Source organism: Heteronotia binoei, chromosome 5, assembly GCF_032191835.1.
Source record: "Heteronotia binoei isolate CCM8104 ecotype False Entrance Well chromosome 5, APGP_CSIRO_Hbin_v1, whole genome shotgun sequence".
In the NCBI taxonomy this organism is placed as follows: domain Eukaryota; kingdom Metazoa; phylum Chordata; class Lepidosauria; order Squamata; family Gekkonidae; genus Heteronotia; species Heteronotia binoei.
Genome location: NC_083227.1, coordinates 85,500,398 through 85,521,104, shown reverse-complemented (window position 1 = coordinate 85,521,104; position 20,707 = coordinate 85,500,398). Strand labels below are relative to the sequence as shown.

The 20,707-nt window shown below is 40.4% G+C and overlaps 1 protein-coding gene across 1 annotated transcript in view; it reads right to left on the bottom strand.

Annotated features, from left to right (window-relative positions):
• The window catches only part of DNAH12 (dynein axonemal heavy chain 12), a 194,923-nt gene that overhangs the window by 89,681 nt on the left and 84,535 nt on the right, over positions 1 to 20,707 (bottom strand). The window contains exons 45-49 of the mRNA XM_060239731.1: positions 11,967 to 12,100; positions 10,099 to 10,261; positions 8,597 to 8,677; positions 6,237 to 6,413; positions 5,852 to 5,983 (exon numbers count right to left, since the gene is read on the bottom strand). Coding sequence (XP_060095714.1) covers positions 5,852 to 5,983; positions 6,237 to 6,413; positions 8,597 to 8,677; positions 10,099 to 10,261; positions 11,967 to 12,100 — 687 coding nt within the window. The remainder of the gene's footprint in view (positions 1 to 5,851; positions 5,984 to 6,236; positions 6,414 to 8,596; positions 8,678 to 10,098; positions 10,262 to 11,966; positions 12,101 to 20,707) is intronic.

The window sequence follows — 20,707 nt, the reverse complement described above, 5'->3', positions numbered from 1 at the left end:
TGCGAACAAAGTGAGTAGATGGCTGGCGTACAGATTGAGAAAAGAGAAGGAGAAAAAGATCATAAAGATGTTAAGGAATGAGGCGAAAGAGGAGATCTTTCAAAACTTTCAAATGAAAACCATTATTCAGGACTTTTACCAGAATTTGTATAAGAAACAGAAACTTGATCAACAAAAACAAGAGGCTTATATAAAGGAAGTGAAAATGCAACAATTAACAAAGGAACAACAAGCAAGCTTAGAAAACTCAATCTCAATGCAGGAAGTAGTCGATGCTATAAAAACTCAAAAAAACAACAAGACGCCGGGCACAGATGGATTGCCGATTGAATTTTTTAGAGCTTTTGAAGATGTATTACTTCTTCCCTTTAAGAAAGTAATGGAAAATGTTTACAATACCGGTGATATCCCAGAATCGTGGAAAGAAGCTTTAATATCTCTTATACATAAAGAAGACTCTGATCCAGCAGAAATTAAAAACTACAGACCAATTTCTTTGTTGAACAGTGACTATAAGATTTATGCAACAATACTAGCAAATAGATTGAAGAAAGTCATCAGAAGTTTAATACATGAGGATCAAACGGGGTTTGTTCCGGGACGCTTAATGAATCAGAACGTGAGACTGCTCCTGAACGCAATTGAGTACTATAGAGAACACCCAGATAAAGAATTTGCGGCGATCCTGATAGATGCTGAAAAGGCTTTTGACAATGTTAATTGGAACTTCATTAAAGAGACTTTGGTAGGAGTTGGGTGTGGAGAAAGATATTGTTCAATGGTTGAAGCAGTGTACACGAAACAGACAGCGAAAGTTAATTTCAACGGAGTAACGACTGACTTAATAGAAATAGAACAAGGTACAAGACAAGGATGTCCATTATCTCCGCTACTATTTATACTGACCTTAGAACCGCTGATCAAGAAGATTAGAGAAGACTCTCAAATTCAGGGGATTAGAATAAACAATACAGAATTAAAAACGTTGGCGTTTGCAGACGATCTGGTATTTACACTGGAACAACCTATATCATCGATTGAACTCTTAAAACAAAGATTAAGAGAGTATGGAGAAGTATCCGGATTTAAATTGAATACTGTTAAAACCAAGATCCTAACAAAGAATATGGAAAAGGACCAAACTGAAAGGTTGGAACAGCTTTCTGGATTTAAGAATGAAAAGAAGGTTAAATACTTGGGAATCTCTCTGACCAACAACTTAAAGAATTTATATAGAGACAACTATGAAAAAATTTTGAGAGAGATTCGGAGGGATCTAAATAATTGGAAAGATCTCCAAATTTCGCTCCTTGGCCGAGTTGCAACGATTAAAATGAATATTCTTCCGAGAGTATTATTTTTATTCCAAACAATTCCAATTACACTACCTAAATCTTTTTTTCAGCAACTTAACGAGATGACTAAAACGTTTATTTGGCAGAGTAAGAAGGCCAGAATTAAAATGAAAGTTATGCAAGATGCTAAGCTAAGAGGAGGACTAGCTCTCCCGGAATGGAAACTGTATTATAAAGCGTGCAATATAGCGTGGCTGAGAGCTTGGTGTAAATTGGAAAACAAAAGATTATTGGCTTTAGAGGGCGAAGGGTTAGGAGAAGGCTGGCATAATTACATGTGGTATAAAACTCCTGTCAAAACTGGGCGCTTTTTCAGACATGAAATAAGAAGATCTCTGTATGCGGTCTGGAGTGAAATTAAAGTGATGTATAAACATACTCCAAAATGGATCTCCCCGATAGAGGCTGCGTCACATCCCAAACTGTATAATTGGGAAAATCAACAGGACTATGCCTACTTGCTCAATGACCAGAATGAACTGATTGAGGAAGAAGTTCTAAAGTTAACTTGGTGGCTACAATGCCAAGTGAGATCAAGATTTCGGAAAGATAAAGAAATTGGTTTCCTGAACTCTTATTCTGACCTAGATTTGATTTTGGAGTCCAAACAAAAATTAATTACCAAAGTTTATGACTGGTTGCTCCAAGTTAAGATGCAAGACGAGGCGGTCAAAGAAGCATGGATCAGATGGCTGAAGGACTTCGGTTACAATATAGATTTGCAAGAATGGGAGAAGCTATGGAAGCAAAATATAAAGTTAATAAAGCCAGCAGATCTTAAAGAAAATATGTATAAAATGATATACAGATGGTACCTTACGCCAGATAGATTGGCAAAGATATACCCTTCTTATTCTAATAAATGCTGGAAATGTACTGAAGTTAAAGGCTCTCTGTTCCATATATGGTGGCAATGTAAAAAGGCTAGAAAATACTGGACACAAGTCAATATCTGGATCCAAAAAATTTTGCAAATACAAGTGAAACATGTTCCGGAACTATATCTTATAAACATTTGTAGACAAAACTTACCTGCGACCAAGCTGAAATTATTACTGTACATAGTCACAATTGCAAGAATTTTATACGCTAAATATTGGAAGGAAGATAGAACTCCTAATAGAGAAGAATTTATTATTAAACTTTTAGAAATAGCGGAATCGGATCTGTTGACTACCCGACTGCGAAATGGTAACGTGCAGAAATGCCGGGAGGAATGGGATCCTGTATACGAGTGGGTTAAAAATAGAGGTTTTGACATAAAATGATTATATCTATTTTTAAAATAGAGGTTTCGATACAAAATAATTATATCTAGTTTAAAGTAGAGATGGAGTAAGAAATGTTTTATTTACAAGCTCAATCCTCTCCCTCTCCTGTGGGGGAGTACATGTAGTTAAGTAGTAGTTAGAGGTTGTATGTAGTAATGTGTATTTTGTTTAGTGTTTCTTTGTATTAGTGTTTAGTGTTTAGTGTTTTTTGTCTTAGTGTTTTTTGTTTTAGTGCTCTCTTGTTTCTGTGTTTTGTTTTGTTTTGTATCTTGTTTTTCTTAATAAACTTAAATCTTTTCTTAAAAAAAAAAATAAAAGGCATCAATTTAATAATCAATTCAATTCACACTAGTTAATTAATTAAACCCCTCCTATTAATCTATGAAACTACTCAGACCAATTGATAATGAACTCAATAAAATCTCTCCTCAAACTAACCAATTAATTAAGACCTTCCTCAATCTCTTAATACTAATACAGATATATACAACTTTACCAATTGGATAAGCCTAGCCTAACCCCCCTCCCCAACTAAGTAAATTTCATTTAACTAGCAATGAACAATGCGGCTCAATAGTAACAAATGAGCTGAGTAAAACAATGAGCTCTGCCAAAGTGTAAATAAAGTGCTAAGTGCATAGACTGAAAACAAAGCAAGCTCTCTAGCAGTCCTCTCTTGATGGAATGAGTCGATGATCTCTGAGGTCTGGATGGAATAAAGTGCAGCAAGTGTAAAGTGCAGTCCGGGTGCAGTTCGAGTGCCAGAGTATCTCCAGGTGCCGAAGGCACGTTCTCAGCCCACCAGGATGGGGGGTGGAAGGGAAGCTCCCCTCCCGGCTTCTCAGCAGATGGAAACACAAGCCCCTTGCTCCACTCCTGCCCTGCCCAGCCGCCAGCCCATTGGCACCCCGAAATTGGGTCAGTGCCGCAGAGTGTTCCGGGGGAGTAGAGACTCCTCTGGCGCTCCCCCGGTCTCTCCACCAGGGCCCACAGAAGCATGGACACCGGTGCAATCTGGTGCTGGGGCCAAAGCCGGCTGCTCTCGGCCACATCCATGGCCGCACAGATGAAAAAGACCCATAGCAGCAGCCAGTTGCCGGAGCCCGCTGTTCCTCCTCCAGAACCCGGGTACGCCCACAGTCAACGCCGCGGCTCCATCGCTCCTCCGCTGCACAGGCAGGTCTGTGCTGTGTCAGTAAATCCCGAGCTCCGTTCCAGTCGTGCTTTAGAGAAGCCCAGGAGTCCACAGTGTCCTTATTCTGCCCCAGCCGTCGTTTTGCCACATCTGTTGGTCTGTGGCTTACTTCGCTCATCTCTTCCCGAGTGTAGAGCAGAGGAAGGTTTGAATTCGTGGGAGCTCTAACACCGGAGCTCCTCGCGCACTGCCATCTTTTTCATTCAATCTTTTTGACTACCAAGAGAGGGGGAGGTGTCCCATGGATTATAATGATTCCAGTCCGACATGTTTGCATAGCAATTGTGCATAATTGTCCATAATTGTGCATAGCAATTATGGAATATTCTTCTAGAATAAAAAATAAAGTGGTACAGGCCCCTCTCACAAATCATTTTCTTCTCAAATCACACAAGGAGGATGAATTTAAATATGGAGTACTGTTTGCAGTCAATAGGTCTATCACTCAGAAAGAGTTGCTATGTTTGGAAAAGAGATGGATTTTTAATTTAAATACTTTACATCCCCATGGCTTAAATACTGAATTTGATTTAAGCTGTTTTCTTGGGTAAATATATGTTTCTGGTCTGTTATTCTGATGTATTTAAGTGCTAAGTTTGGTCTGGAACTTCCTGTAAAAATGGTTGTTATTGCTGAAAGTTCTAAATTGTTTCTGGATTTTTGTAAATTAGAAGTCTTATTCTAGCTTACTCCCAATGAAATTGGAAACACCAGGTAAGCTCCCCATAAATTTGGCTCCTGTGGATTTCTTATTCCTTCCTTTCAAAGGAAGCTAAGGACAAAGAGAAATGTGGAGCCGTGCTTGATCCCCGGAGATAAGCAGAGCAGAGACAAATTGAAACTGTAGTGCGTATATATGAGAGTATATAAGGGAGTACCTTGAATAAGACTCTAAAAAATGCATTTGAATTTTGTTAACTGGAACAATCACACCTGCATTGGTGAACTGGACTTCAGGAAGTCCTACAAATGAAGAAAAACACTGTATATTGCAAATAATTTCAAATTAATGTGGAAATATTGTGATTTAAAGTATTGTTTAAAATATTGTTTTCAATATATATTAGTTAAAGCTCTCACGGAGTGTTCGCCTATATATACCTTACTCATACCCATGAGCTCTCTGGTTTCACATACCTCAGGGACTATGTCAGCTAGGCTTGCGAACTTGGGGGGAAGGGATGTTGTATATGTGACTTGAATTCTATCTATGATATGGAGTTCTTGCTTGGCTCATTGGAGCATGTAGGACTGAGCTTGGGGACTCAGGAACAATAGGGAGTAGGATCAAAATTCTACTGTCCTGCTCCAATCACGAACCCCCTGCTGGTTTGAATGGTCCAATAGCATGCTAGTGCGGGAACTTTGTGTGTATATATAGTTGGCCCGGTAGGCCCAGTCTTCAGTCTTCTAAGGCAGCGCTATACCATGCTGTATTCAATAAAAGAGCTATGTTCACTACCACCTTGCCTCATCATTGCATAGAACCCACTATATTATAGTTTTTAAGGCAAGAGACATGCAGAGGTGCTTTGCTACTGCCTGCCTCTGCATAGCAACCCTGAGCTTCCTTGAAGGTTTTCCATCTGAACACTGACCAGGGATGATCCTGCATAGCCTCTGGTGAGACTGGGCAATACAAATGATGGTACCTTAAGCAGCATTCACCTTATTCTTTAAGGGGGAACAGGAATTTTTGCACAAGCCCCATTTTAAAATTTCCTATAGATTTTTACTATGGTGTGTGGAACTTCTTGAAAGATACTCGTGTTAAGAATCTAATTCACAATCTAATCTAATCTAATAATTTTTTGAAAGATACTCGTGTTAAGAATCTAATTCACAATCTTTGGGCAATTTTCCACACTGTGTTAGAAGATAATGCTATTAGCATGGATCCCTTTCACTGCATGTATCTCTGCCATGTTTGGTCAAAATATTATTTTATTAAGTCCTTGACATATATGTTACCTATTTAATTAGAATGACCTATTTAATTAGAATGACATAAAAGTCACTATAAATTTTACCTTGCCTCCAATTCCCGCAGGATCCGCCACTTTTTCAGGTTTTATATCCTTCATGACGCATATGGCAGCCATGACAAGTTTAACACCAGAAGGTGGATTCTTCATTGATTTCACAATTGTAATATCTGCAGGCTAAAACAAAATATATTGATTTATAATACAATTTGTGCTACTCAAAATGGTGGTGAGTTATTTTGTAGAATTCATCATAAACATTTTTTTTCACTGTAGAATTGCTTTTCTCAGTAATGTTTCCAGTCATCTCCTCTCTTCTTCTTCACTTCCTTCCACCCATGAATCATCAAAAAAAATGCTTATTTTGCTTCTGACTGTGCTCTGTTTTATCCTTGATCTCATATGTTCTGATGACATTGATTTAACTTGCCTTCAGAGTGTCCAGTGCAGAGAGCGCTGCCTCTAGGGCTGGAATTGCCTCTGCAAGGTCACTTTCACATTCATTCTTTAGTGCCTGGGCTTCTGCTGCTTTTTCTGTAGCAAGTTCTTCATCCACTTTCACTGTTTTGCTTTTGGCTTCTACTTCTGCAGACTCTTTCTCTATGATCTAAAAGAAAAACAAAGAATATAGTCATAGAGTCCAATATAGGCCTAACAGATTTTACTCATTCATTTATTAAGAAAAAAGAGAGGAATTGAATCCAAGAGGATTTTCAGAGTGTAAAATTTCATGAGACAAAGCTCCCTTTATCAAATATCTGATAAAGGGAGCTTGCACTCTGAAAAACTTATCCCCCACAAAACTTGTTGGTCTCTAAGTGCTACTGGACTTGAACCAAGCTCTTCTACTGCAGACCAAAATGGCTACCTTCTAAAAACTATCTCCAATAGGCACAAGGTAAGCCTTAGTGCAAGGCAAAGGCAGTATCCAGATTAATAATTGCTCCTCCCTCATTTGACACTCAGCCACACTCAGCCTGTGGGCAGGCTAGTGTTGCCAGCTCCAGTTTGGGAAATACCTGGTGATTTGGGGGTGGGGGTGGCACCTGAAGATGGAGGGGTTTGGGGAGGGACTACAATCCAGTATAAAAGTGTAGAGTTCATCATCCAAAACAGCCATTTTCTCAAGGAAAACTGAGCTCTGTCACCTGGAGATCAGTTGTAATTCTAGGAAATTTCTAGCTACCCCATGGAGGTTGAGAAACCCAAAGGCTTGGTGTTTCAGAAACCTCTTAAAGATGTTGTGGTTAGCTTAGGCTAGCCAAACATGCTAAGAACAACAAAAAAGTGTTATTTTCTTATGTTTAGAGTAAGAAAAAGAGCAAGGACATGGTAGGCCCATTGAGAGAACAGGGAAGTGAAATTGTAACAGGTGTGAACAGAAGGCAGAACTGCTCAATTCCTACTTTTCCTCAATCTTTTCTTCTAAGGGAAATGGTGCTCAACATGGCAAAAACAGAACATATAATGAGGGTATGGAGTTCCAACCTAGGATCAGCATAGGGGTAGTACATAAACACCTAGTTTCTTTAAATGAAACTAAGTCCTCAGGGCCAAATGAACTGCATCCAAGGGTACTAAAGGAGCTTACAGATGTAATTTCCAAGCCTCTGGCCATTATTTTTGAGAATTCTTGAAGAACAGGTGAGGTGCCAGAAGATTGGAGGTGAGCAATGTTGTCCCCATCTTCAAGAAGGGGAAAAAGGAGGATCCGGGTAACTACTGACCCATCAGTTTGATGTTTTAGAACAAATAATCAAACAGCCTTGGAACATTTAGAAAGGATGGCTGTGATTACTAAGAGCCAGCATGGTTTCTCAAGAATCAGTCATGTCAGACTTACCTTATCTCTTTTTTTGAGAAAGTTACTACCTTGCTGGATCAGGGGAATGTTGCAGACATAATTTATCTTGATTTCAGTAATTTTTATTTGAGGCAAAAGAATTTGGAAAAGAACTTAAAAATTAAAAGCTGAGGTAAGAGTTATGTGGGGGAGATGAACCTGGGTATAGCATTAGTTTGGCATTAGAATAAAAGTTTTAAATAATGTTTTTGTAAATTGTTTAACAGAAGCCTGGAGGAAGCTATTTAGCGAAATAAACTGGTTTTGCCTGTTGCTGCTATACAGGTTGTGGGAAAGAGTGGTATTGGGACTTCAGTTTCTCCACAATTTGATGCATACCTGTGTGCAATTGTGTTCCTAAAAGAGAAGTAAAAGCATCAGTATTGTGACTGAAGATCCTCTGATTTGACAGTGAAAGAAATTGACACAATATGTCTAAGAGGTTTCTGAAACACGGGAGCCTTTGGATTTCTCTCCAGTTCCACTTTTCGTGTGACTCTTGGTTGCTACATACCACATGGAGGTTAGCAACCCTAGGGCAGGCTCTGATCCCAACTGATTGGAGGTGCTCAGGCCACATAGCATAGGCTTGGTAGGAAAAGCTATTGGATGGGATATAAGAGAGACAAAAAAGAATGAGATATGCTGGAAAGGCAAAAGATGATTTGGATAGGCTTACATGAGGAGGATTTAATTACAGCTGACACCGAAGCATTTATTTTTGTGGGGGGAATGGTTCCAACTAGTGTGTGTATGTGTGCACATGTATAAACAATGATATGACTTGCCCAGTGAAAAATTGTTACTGCAACAGACCTGACTGAGAACAGCAGATTGGACCTTCCTATTTGCCTTGTATAACATACCAGTATAAGCTACTGCGGTACCATTTGAGCAAACTGATGCAATGCAGAACTATGTAAATTTTTAAGAGCAGAAACTTTTACCTTCATCATAGTTGCATTGTCCACTTTAGCCTGCTCCAGTTTAGGCTGCAAATCAACCAGTTCTTTTTTCATTTCACCAACCTAAAACCAACAGCAATTGTACATCAGTTGTTTACAGTACTGTAAACTGAAACAGCAAAAGATGAGATGGCTGGACATTACTGGACATTACTGATGTAACTAACGTGAATCTGAACAGACTTCAGAAGATGATGGAGGACAGGAGGGCCTGGAGTGACTTGGTCCATAGGGTCGCAAATAATAATAATATTTTATTTATATCCCGCCCTCCCCACCGAAGCAGGTTCAGGGCAGCTCACAACATATACCAATTACAAAATTACAATATAAAACATTATCTCAGTACAATATAATTTACTAATTAAAACCATTATAATTAAAACCATCAAAATTAAAACTAACATTTACAGTGCTATAGTCTAAGTGTTCTCCTTGGTAGTTTATGATGGCCGTATGCAGTAGACTAAAATCTGCATTAAGCGAAGGCCAGTTGGAAAAGGGTAGTCTTACAGGCCCCACGGAATTGATCAAGACTCCGCAGGGCCCGCACTTCATCCGGTAGTTGGTTCCACCAGTGAGGCCCTTTCTTGTGTATTCTTCAGTTTGGCCTCATTTGGCCCGGGGATTGTCAGTCAATTTTGTGCACCTGATCTCAGTACTCTCTGGGGCACATATGGAGAAAGACAGTCCCTAAGGTAGGCAGGTCCTTGGCCATATAGGGCTTCAAAGGTAATAACCAGCACTTTGTAATGAATCTGGTATACAACTGGCACCCAGTGCAGCTCACGCAGCCCCAACTGTATGTGCTCCCACTTTGGGAGCCCTAGTAGCAGCCTGGCCGCCGCATTCTGCACCAGCTGCAACTTCCGGGTTCAGCACAAGGGCAGCCCCATGTAGAGGGCATTACAGTAATCCAATCTCGAGGTGATCATTGCATGTATCACTGTTGCCAAGTCATAACGCTCTAGGAAAGGGGCTAACTGCCTCACCCGCCTAAGATGGAAAAAAGCTGATTTAGCAGTGGCTGCTATCTGGGTCTCCATTGACAAGGAAGGCTCCAGTAGAACCCCCAAGGTCTTGACCTTGTGCGCCACTTTCAATGGCGCACCATCAAAAACTGGAAGAGGAATTTCCCTTCCCAGACTGCCACGACCTAGGCAAAGGACCTCTGTCCAAAGAGTTGGACTCGACTTGTGACTGAACAATAACAACAGACTGAAACAGGAAAAATGATATTTATATATGCCATCAAGATATGAATTCCCAAAATTTGCATGAGTATTTAATTAATTATATCCTTCTTTAAGAACCCCACAACATTAGTTCTTAAATGATATGTTCTTGTCACCAAATACTGAACACACAGAAGCAAAATAATAAAAACTATGAAAACAACAAGGCATTTTAGAGCGCTGAAGGGAGATGGTAAGCAGATCTTACAGGCCACAGATGTGGACACTGTACCTTTAAAATTAATTTACCTGAGATTCAGCAAAAGCTAGTTTGTCTAAACCATTAGTATATCGTTTTTTGGCTTTCATCACATTGTCTCGTTTTGAAGTCAAAAGTTGTTGGAAAGAAGCAATAAGTTCAAGATATGAAGTAGGCGTAACGTAATTATGCCGTCCCAACATTTCCAAATATCTGTGGCATGAGAAAATAATCTTTAGACAGACATTTCTATAGACATTCAAAGGAAAGGATTCATTTGTTCAGTGACAGGATCTCTTGCTCTAGCTGAATATTATTCTAATGTTCCAAGACACCCATATTATTAAAGGAATCCCTGGACAACCAGTGCACAGGATTAAGTGTACAGTTATTACAATTACCTATTTATGGTGTCCAGTCCTGAAGTCCTTTCTTTTTCAAAAAATGTTAACCACAAAGGGTGTGTGGGAAAGATATGCTGAATCTCCCCCCCCCCCCCGCCCACATCCAGCAACTGTCTTCAGTTGTTTTTAGTTCTATTTGGACTTATTTGTGGTCCTGAATATGAAGGGGGAAATGGCTGGGGCATATGGTTGGGTTATACGTGAAAAGTGACAGGCAGAGGAAAAGTTTAGCTCCTCACTCTAACATGTTACTTTAAGATAGATTCAGGTGGGGAGCCATGTTGGTCTGAAGCATCAGAACAAAGTCTGAATCCAGTGGCACCTTTAAGACCTTGAAAAAAACTTTGTTGGTCTTAAAGGTGCTACTGGACTCAAATTCTGTTATGCCACTTTAAATTCATTTCCCCTAAATATACCACTAAACAAACATTTGATGGCAACTAAAGGTTTAACAGCCAGGTCTAACATATAGCCATGCAGCTAATGTGACTTAACATCTATTGGTTCATTTTAGTTGAGGTGAGGATTAGCAATGACCTGCTGTACCAATGTATTTACTCCTAAAATCCTGTACATCTTGGGTTTGCATTAAAGATGTTTCTACCACTACAATGGCAGTGTACTACCAGTATCCTTATACAAACAAACTAGCACTTCTACTGCCAGAGAAAGGGCAATTATTGCCTATTCCTGTCTCATGTAGCAAATTCCCAGTTCAACCTCCTGCCCCTGCTGTTCAGGAGGTTGAACTGGGAATTTGACCCTGCCTAGGTCTCAGGAGCAGAATTTCAATGAAGGGGGGGGGGTCACTGGGCTGTAGTGGGAAGGGGAAGACAGAAAAGCCCCATTTCACAAGCTTCAGTCTCCTAGTGGTACTTTGGATTCTACCCATTATTGTGAGATTGCTGTGTAATTACTGTGAATGGACTACTACACCCTTCTTAAATCTTCGTTTGTGAAGTCAAGCCGAGAGAGAGAGAGAGAGACTGTGAATGGGTCTATAAGCTTACGGTTATAGCAGGCCTGGAGTATGGACAGAAAGAGAGAAACTGGGGGTGGGTGGGGTTGAAGCTGTAAACTGGCTGAATATGAATCTCCTTAGAGTGCAGGAACATCCTCTCTGGAGCCTTGAGGTGGCATACCAGAGGTGCTGCAGTGCAGGAGTGTTCCTTTTGATCTACCCATATATTTGCAAATAAAGCAAATATTGTAAAGGAGACAAACTCTCTAGCATTCTCTTCTTCAAAGAAAACCAATGCAGGTTGTACTGTCTCTGGAACTTTTCACTTCTTGAAGAAGCGGGAAGTGTGCAGGACCATTAATAAGATAGATCAAAGCAGATTGCTGACTAGCTAGCATTTTTCTGGGGAAAAATTATCCTAAAACTTTAGCTTTTTTATAAGATTCCCCCCACCTCAATCATCGAACAGTAACATAAATATACCCAAATTCTTCCTTTCAAGTGTCCTACATATTATATTAGGCTGTTTCAAAAATGTATATAGAAATATAACCTTGTAGAAAGTGTCAACACAGAGGTATGGAAGTGTTTGCAGATAGGAACAACTTCTTGCCGTTCATTTTCTGTGAGCTCAAGCCTTTCCAAAAACTTAATAGCCACACGTTCAAGAGCATCCTCAGGCCAAGGCTGAAAACAGAAAAAATACAAACTTCACTGATGATCCCCCATTCAATGTTAATGCAATACAACTTTTGACTCTGTCCTTACTAGTGACTCTACATGAAATCTGCTGTAGGCATTTAGGTAAGGGAGAAGTCACCGTTCACATTACAGGCTATTACATCTGACACACTGTTATTTTAGTTATTTACTTTGCTGTCAAATCACAGCCAACTTACAGCAACTCAGTTTTCAAGGCAAGAGATTTTAGAGGTAGCTTGCCGTTGCCTGTCCTTGTGTAGCAATCCAGGATATTTTTGGTACTTATCCAGGGCTGACCCTGATTAGCTTCAATGATCTGATGAAATCATACTACCCCAGGCTATCCAGGTCAGGAAACAATGTAATTATTCAAATTCAACTTCCTGTTTCTTCCCACTGAAGAGTTTTGCTCTGCTGGTGAGCATGGAAGCTCAAATTGTGCTTCTTTTCTAGTGACTGTTCATTATTATTCACTTTCAGGCCCATATTCAGAAAATGTTGGGTGGAGGGGCCCCAGGAGCTAAAAAATTTGGTGGGAGGGCCGCAGAGCTTGGCTGCTTCTTCCTTCCAGTGCCCACCCCAGCTATGCAGTCTGCTCTTTCTGCTGTGATCTCTCTCTCTCTCTCTCTCTTATATCTAGGGAGCTATTATTATTCTATTTATGAACGGTAGCCTCCAGTCAGGAATCTTTGATTTTGATCAGGGTCAAAGGGGGGCATGTTGTTCCCTCTAAGCTGAGTTAGTGTGAGCTAGCTCAGTTTTTTAGCCTCCATTTTTGTCTTAGCTTAATACTGATTTTCGTTTTAGCTAAAAGCAGATGTTTTTGCTCGCAAGGCTCCACAGCTTAGAGGGAGGGAGTATTGTTTGAAATCTTCATCCGGAGACCATGGGGGGGAAAATACACCTTTTGAGGTTTGCTCTCACCCCTCTTTCTGCTGAAGACTTTCTCCCAAGCACACCTCTCTGCGCTCATGTCTCTGCAACTGAGACCACAACCCAAAGGACCAAGTTGGTCTTTTTTAAACAAACAAACGTCTGGAGCAGTTATAAAATGAAAGAAAAGAGAGAGAATTGGGGGAGGTGGAGATGGCATTCTCCAAGAATTCTCTGCTGCCTCTTCCCACCTTTCCCCCTCAGGTCGGCTCCTTCTTGCGCCGATGCAGGACTTCTCCGTGGCTCTCCCCCCTCCCAGCCCCATCAAGAAGGCTGATCAGCCTTCAAAGAGTTCTCTCTTTCCTTTCATTTTATAATTGCTCCAGAGGTTTGTTTGTTTAAAAAAGACCTATGGGCTCAGCCTTCAAAGCCAACCCTACGGATGACGACCCTCCTTTGTTGGAGACCCACTGCACAACGGCCTCTTGGGGGAGGAGGGACGGAGGAAAACAACACAGAGCACCTGGGTTTGGCTCCTGCTCGTGCCAATGCTGGACTTCTCTGTGGCTCTCCTGCCTCCCATAACTTTACCAGGTGGATGGGAGGGAGGTGCCATGGAGGAGGGTGGGGGACAACAGAGCAGTAGTGGGGCGACAGAGTAGAGGTGGAAAGAGCGGGGCTGCTAGAGCTGCAGGGAGAGCAATGGCAGTGGTGGTGGGGAGAGCAGGGCACTAAAAGGAGGGGCCACATAGTTGGAAGGGGGGTTTGGATGGAGGGGCCTAGCCCCCCCATGGCTATGGGCCTGTTCACTTTTTACATTTTTGTTGTTGTTGCATGTTATGTAAGTTGGAGGTTTGAAGATAGCACTGTAGTTCTGACCATAAATGATGCCAAGTAGTGATCTGCCAATTTTATTTCTATATCCCGCTTGGCAACTTCCAGGAAACCAAGGTCCTTGGTTGTTGTTGTCTTTTGGGGGAAGTGTGGTTCCAAAGCTTAAACTTAAAGGAATTGATGGAAGAGTAAAGCCTATAGCTCAATTTGACTCAACACAGGAAACTTCCCTAGCTCAGACATGAAAAGGGCTGACAGACTGATAGCTGTTTCTCAATTCTGTAGGTGGTGGTGCATGGCCATTCTTGCTTGGTAAAGAAATTTGCCTGGTTGGGGAGGGGCCAAGGCTTAGTGGTAGAGCATCTGCTTGGCATGCTGAAGGTCCCAGGTTAAACCCCCATAATCTCCAGTTTAAAAAGGGCCATACAGTAGGTGATATGAAAAATCTCTTCCTGGAGATTCCAGAGAACCAATGCCAGTCTGACAGTCCTGATCTTTATATTGTTATTTTTGGAGACCTCAATTAGCATTTTCCAATCTTTCATTTGAGATTCACATTTCTTCCTTTTAACCACTGATTCATAAGATTTTTTTAGAAAATCCAGCAGCTTTAGCAATTTGCCAGGATCACTTGCTGAACAGAAGTTTTTGTGGTATTGCTGAAGCGCCCATTTGGCTTTTTTGCATTCTTTATTGAACTGCTGGTTTCTCTTTAAGGTGCCTGAATGGATAGTCCACTGTCTAGTGCAAGCAAGTAAAAACAACTCTAATAATTCCATAAACCCCTCCAGCTGTATATCAATAGAGTTTGTACTCAGAATTTTTACATGTAAAATCCTATATTGTTCTGAGTTGATTATCTGTCTGGAACATATTGCTGATGATCCTGTCCACTTTAGAGGTTTGAGAATGTTCCAATCCTGAACAAGAGAGTCAGTTTGGTGCAGTGGTTAAGTGTGTGGACTCTTATCTGGGAAAATCGAGTTTGATTCCCCGCTCTTCCATTTGCACCTTGAAATGGCAGCTTCTGTTGAGAGCTCTCTCAGTCTCACCTACCTCACAAGGTGTCTGTTGTGGGGAAGGAGGTAAAAAAGATTTTGAGCTGCTCTGAGATTCGGAGTGGAGGGCGGGATATAAATCCAAATCCAATATCTTCTAAATTACAGAGATTTTTCAGATGACTTTTACATGATAATTCAATAACAAGGCAAAATGATTACTATCTTGATTACTATCTTGAAAATCTTCAGCTCTTAGGCTTCCAAAGTAATTGGAGATAGATGTCGATACCATAAAACAATCTATTATGTTCATTTCTCTTGTATGTGAAATCCCCTGCAGAATCTCCTCTTGCCTGACCATTCAAAATGACCAAGCCATTGTATTCTATCATTGCCACCAGTTTTTCACCAACTTTATTAAATATCTTGTCTTTAGATCTCCAACAAAAGAAAAAAAGGATAATCAGGATCTATTAATGTTTGCCTGGCATTTCTCTGAAAAAAGGTATTGTCATCTGGTCCTATTTTTGCATTGAAATTGCCAGCTAGAAACAAAGAGAAATAATCCATAATAAGAATATCTATGAAAATATTAAACTTCTTCCTGGTCTTGTCAATTACAGAAGATAGAGAAGCAAGAGGGAGATACACAATACAAAGTTTTTGAAATGTAGCAATATAGCTATAGCAAAGGGACTGCATTTCAGAATTCCTAGAGAATTAACATATAGCCTAGCAGACACTAGGCATGCGGCCCTTCCACTTTATCTTCCTCCTTTATCTCCCCTAGATGCTGCTACTGTAAAAATCTCAAATCCTTGAAAAGATATATTATCAGATGTCTATGTCTTCTGTAATAATATAAAATCAAAAATAGATTTGAAGGGTTCTGGTCTTAGACGCGATGGAGAGGTGACGTACTTTGCAGAGCTCCTGCAGAGGCGGGGCCAAACCACTCAATTTTGGGGGTTTTCCGCTGAGCGGAGACCCAAAGAAGCCCCCGTTGTGGGGGCCTCTGAGAAGGGGAAGCAGAGTGAAGTGGAGATACTGAACTGGGGGGGCCTTGGTGTGGTTTCTATGGCTTCCAAATCCCCGAAGCCCAAGTTGAGACAGATGCCATTATGGCGGCTTAGCCACGTTACCGGAGAAGGTGGAAGGAAAGCAGCAGTGAAGGCAACAACAAAGGGTAAGAAAGCCCACAAAAGACGAAAGATTATAAAGCCTAGAACAGGACTATCAAACAATATAAACTGACAAGCAAGAGTGGAGAGGAACTTTGAGGAAAAAGTGAATGAAAAGCCGGAGAACGGGAAGTGAAGAGTGGCGAGAGATGGGACAGTCTATAGCGGGGAAGGTGCGAAGAGCAGATGAAAGTGGTGACAGGCGAAGAAATAGTTGAACAATTATAAACTATTATAAATTGGAGTTAATTTCGGACTTGAAGGGAATAGAGTTGACGGTGGCAGTTTAATGGCTGGTTCTATATTGTGAGTAATGCATTGTTTGGTTGAGTAACAGCATGCTGACCCAGCAAGCAGGACTATCTGGAATCTTAAAGAGACTGGACTAAATTGTTGACATTAGCAGTGTGCCTCTTCTCCAGAGAAGGCTTCGAGTGGCAGAGTGGTGGGGAAGATGGAGAAAAAGATAAGGGAGAGAAGGATAAGAAGAAGAGAAAGTAAAAAGGAAAGACAGAGAGAATTTGGATTAATGAAATTTTTATAAGACTGAAATAAAAATCAACTTGGAAGATTGGAAGAGATTGAACTGAATATTGGATTATTGGTATAAAACTGTAAGTGTAATTATTTTTGAAAATTGGAAGAGACTGAACTGAGACTGAACTAAGTTTGAAGAGCATTTGTATTTGGTAACCCTCCCCCTCCTCTCAGCTATTAAAAAGTTATGAATGTATAGCTAATTAAACAAGTAAATTAAGATGTAGGATACAGATTCAAATCCGTGTAAAATGACTAAGTCAGGGAAATCAATACCCTCATCAGGGATTCCTGAACCAGTGGGTACTGCTACTTCACAGGATATTATTAAAGAGTTGCAAACCAACATGCAAACGTTCTTTATGACAGCATTGAATCAAATGCAGGCCAATCTAATGGAACAGATTGGAGGGCTAAACTTAAAATTGGATAGCTTGCAAGAAAAAATAACTGATACAAAAGTGGAAATATTTGGCCCAACCCAAACTGCTAAGTCTTACAATTCTAAAATGAAGGAAATGAGCCAAAGGACTGAGGCTATAGAGATGGCTCAAAGATTGGAAGAGAAGAGATTGGTTGGATTGAAGGTGGAGCAGGCAGCACATATATTGAGACTGCAGAAGCAGGAGGATTCGTCTTATTTAATGAGAGGGGGTTTGGCACCTGATCTACGTAGGGATAACTTAGTATATACTGGAAAACACTTATTTCAGAGAGAAATTCATAGTAGCCTTAATAGAAGAATGTCTAAGGAGTTAAGTTGGAAAGTTTTTATGGATCAACCATTAAAAATTACCGAACAAAAGATTAAGGTCTTAAGAGAAACGCCATGCCTGGTGAGGAAAAGAAGATTAAAACTAATCTTAGCCTATACAGATGATCTCAATCCTCCAAAAAAAAAGAGGAAGGAAAAAAAAGGGGGGGGGTAGATACTCTGTCAAATATATTTGAGAACAGAACAGAATTAATATGAAGCATGGAATGGGTCACTGCTTAAAGATTGGATAGGTAAATGTAAATAATGGAATGTAGATTACTTTAAAGAATGATGCCGGTTAAGAGGTCAGTAAGGTAGTATGTAATCCAACATGGCTTCTCTTATGTTCTTAAGTACTTTTCCCCCTTTCTCACAATACAAGAACTCGTGGGCATTCGATGAAATTGCTGAGCAGACAGGTTAAAACGGATAAAAGAAAGTACTTCTTCACCCAAAGGGTGATTAACATATGGAATTCACTGCCACAGAAGGTGGTGACGGCAGCCAGCATAGACAGCTTCAAAAGAGGATTGGATAAACATATGGAACAGAGGTCCATCAGTAGCTATTAGTCATAGCATATTGATGGAACTCTGTCTGGGACAGTGATGCTCTGTATTCTTGGTGCTTGGGGAGGCGCAATAGTGGGAGGGCTTCTAGTGTCCTGGCCCCACTGGTGGACCTCCTGATGGCATCTGATTTTTTGGCTACTGTGTGACACAGAATGTTGGACTGGATGGGTCATTGGTCTGATCCAACATGGCTTCTCTTATGTTCTTAAACAATTAGGACTCTGACTCTCTAATTAAGGTATAAGAACATAAGAGAAGTCATGTTGGATCAGGCCAACGGCCCATCCAGTCCAACACTCTGTGTCACACAGTGGCAAAAAAAAATTATATATACACACACACTGTGGCTAATAGCCACTGATGGACCTCTGCTCCATATTTTTATCTAAACCCCTCTTGAAGGTGGCTATACTTGTGGCTGCCACCACCTCCTGTGGCAGTGAATTCCACATGTTAATCACCCTTTGGGTGAAGAAATACTTCCTTTTATCCGTTTTAACCTGTCTGCTCAGCAATTTCATCGAATGCCCACGAGTTCTTGTATTGTGAGAAAGGGAGAAAAGTACTTAAGAACATAAGAGAAGCCATGTTGGATCAGGCCAACGGTCCATCAAGTCCAACACTCTGTGTCACACAGTGGCAAAAAATTTTATATGCACACATACACTGTGGCTAATAGCCACTGATGGACCTGTGCTCCATATTTTTATCTAAACCCCTCTTGAAGGTGGCTATACTTGTGGCCGCCACCACCTCCTGTGGCAGTGAATTCCACATGTTAATCACCCTTTGGGTGAAGAAGTACTTCCTTTTATCCGTTTTAACCTTTCTGCTCAGCAATTTCATCGAATACTTCTTTCTCTATTTTCTCCATCCCATGCATTATCTTGTAAACCGCTATCATGTCACCCCGCAGTCGACTAGGTGTGACTAGGGATGGGCACAAACCAAACCATGAACCATAGTTTGAGCATGAATGAGGCTGGTTTGTGGTTCCTGAACTAGCTGTTTAGGAGTGCCTCCCATGAATCCTCCCATAACCTCCATGGAAGTTTGTGAGGTTCAGGGAGGGTTCGTACAGGTTCTGAAGGCATTTAAATACCTTCGGAGCCTGACCTGAAGTGAGCTCCAAAAGATATTTAAATGCCGTTGGAGCCTGTCCCCTCCCTCTCCATTTAAATGCCTTTGGCGCTTACTTCCAGGTTGGGCTGCCCAAATGAAGACAGCTCACTGTAGATGGGACAAACCATGAACCAGTTCATCCAATGGAAGAATTTGTTGGAGCTTCATGGTTTGTGAAAACCCAAACCCCCAACAAACTTCCATTTCCCTGATTCGTGCCCATTCCTCGATACAACGCTTTCAAATGAGCCTCAAACTGAGTTTATTTATTCAGCCTTATTTTTATTATTTTAATTGGTTTACTCTTGTTTGTAACTTACTCAGCAGCTCGTTTACTTTTTCACCCACTTTTTGATCCCCCTCTGTGCATGAGCAGGGGAGTAGCATTTACAAGCCATACTATTTGCTTCTGTGTTACCCCTGTTCCTTCTTGTCTTCTTTGGAGGGTCTGTTAGGTCTGCCAGTACTAGCCATATTCTTAAGTGAAATGGAGAACCAAAAACAGAAAGAAGAGGAAGAAGGCATTTCTATCTGCTTAGGAAATATGAGGCATTCATTGGGGGAGGGTGTTTTATTTAGCTGAGCTTTTATTTAGCTGTTTTTACTATCTAATTCAAATATAATCAAAGCTGATATGAGTTGCAACAGAGCGTGCCCCTTTGAAGACAATAATCCTGTACTTAGTAAAATGAGTACATCCAATCAAGATTTTTTAATTAATGTGAAAGCATCTAATAGATTTACCCTATTACAGGATCTGAAGGAAAATAGCATATGCTTTCTCTTCTCAGAAAGCTTACAGATTCTCTTAATGAGGATTCTAATATAAACCCCCAATATTTGAAAGATAAAATAGTGTCAGAGAATTACAATCTACATGAAACAATAGTAGTTGTTGAGACTCTGAAAAAATATATGAGAAGCTGATTTTCTGACCTCTTGTGTCCAGTGTATTATGGATAGTAACAAATTTAAAGGAATTAGTTCCTAGGAAGACAAAGTACAAAGTAGTCCAGAATTGACTAGAGCTGAGAAATACAGTATGCATAAGACAAGGGGAATTAATCCATTTATACCTGACTACTATAGTTTTGTGCTGATATTTTCCTTTTCAAGAGCATATTATTAATTGGGACAATAAATGGATAGTGAAAAAACATCTAGGAGTACTGCTAAATAGGCACCCTATGACAATTGACCTGCGATATATCAACAGTCACAAGCCCCGCGAAAATGACTAAATTCCGTCTCTTTTTCCAATTATCCATTCCAATTATTATCCATTCACTTTATTATCCATTCAATGCATTTATTATCCATTATTATCCATTATCCATTCAGAATAGCACAAGAATGCATTTATTATCCATTCATCTGTACACTATTCATCAGCAGGTTTCAAAAGTAAATGTGTGCACACGTGTATGCATACAAGCAATTTTGGCACACTAGCCAGGTGCATATTAAGTCCACACCCAAGATCATATTCCAGAGAAATGATTGTCACATTGCTTGGAAGATCATGTACCAAACATACACTAATTAAGGGCAAAAGTCAAGCAGAGGTCTTTCTATTTATCTGGAATCCATTTAATGAATGTGCTGCTGGAGAACTTTATGTATCACCATCAAATTTTCATGGCAGACTTTTTACAGGGTGGTTTGCCATTGCCTTCTCCAGTCATCTACACTTTCCCCCCAGCAAGCTGGGTACT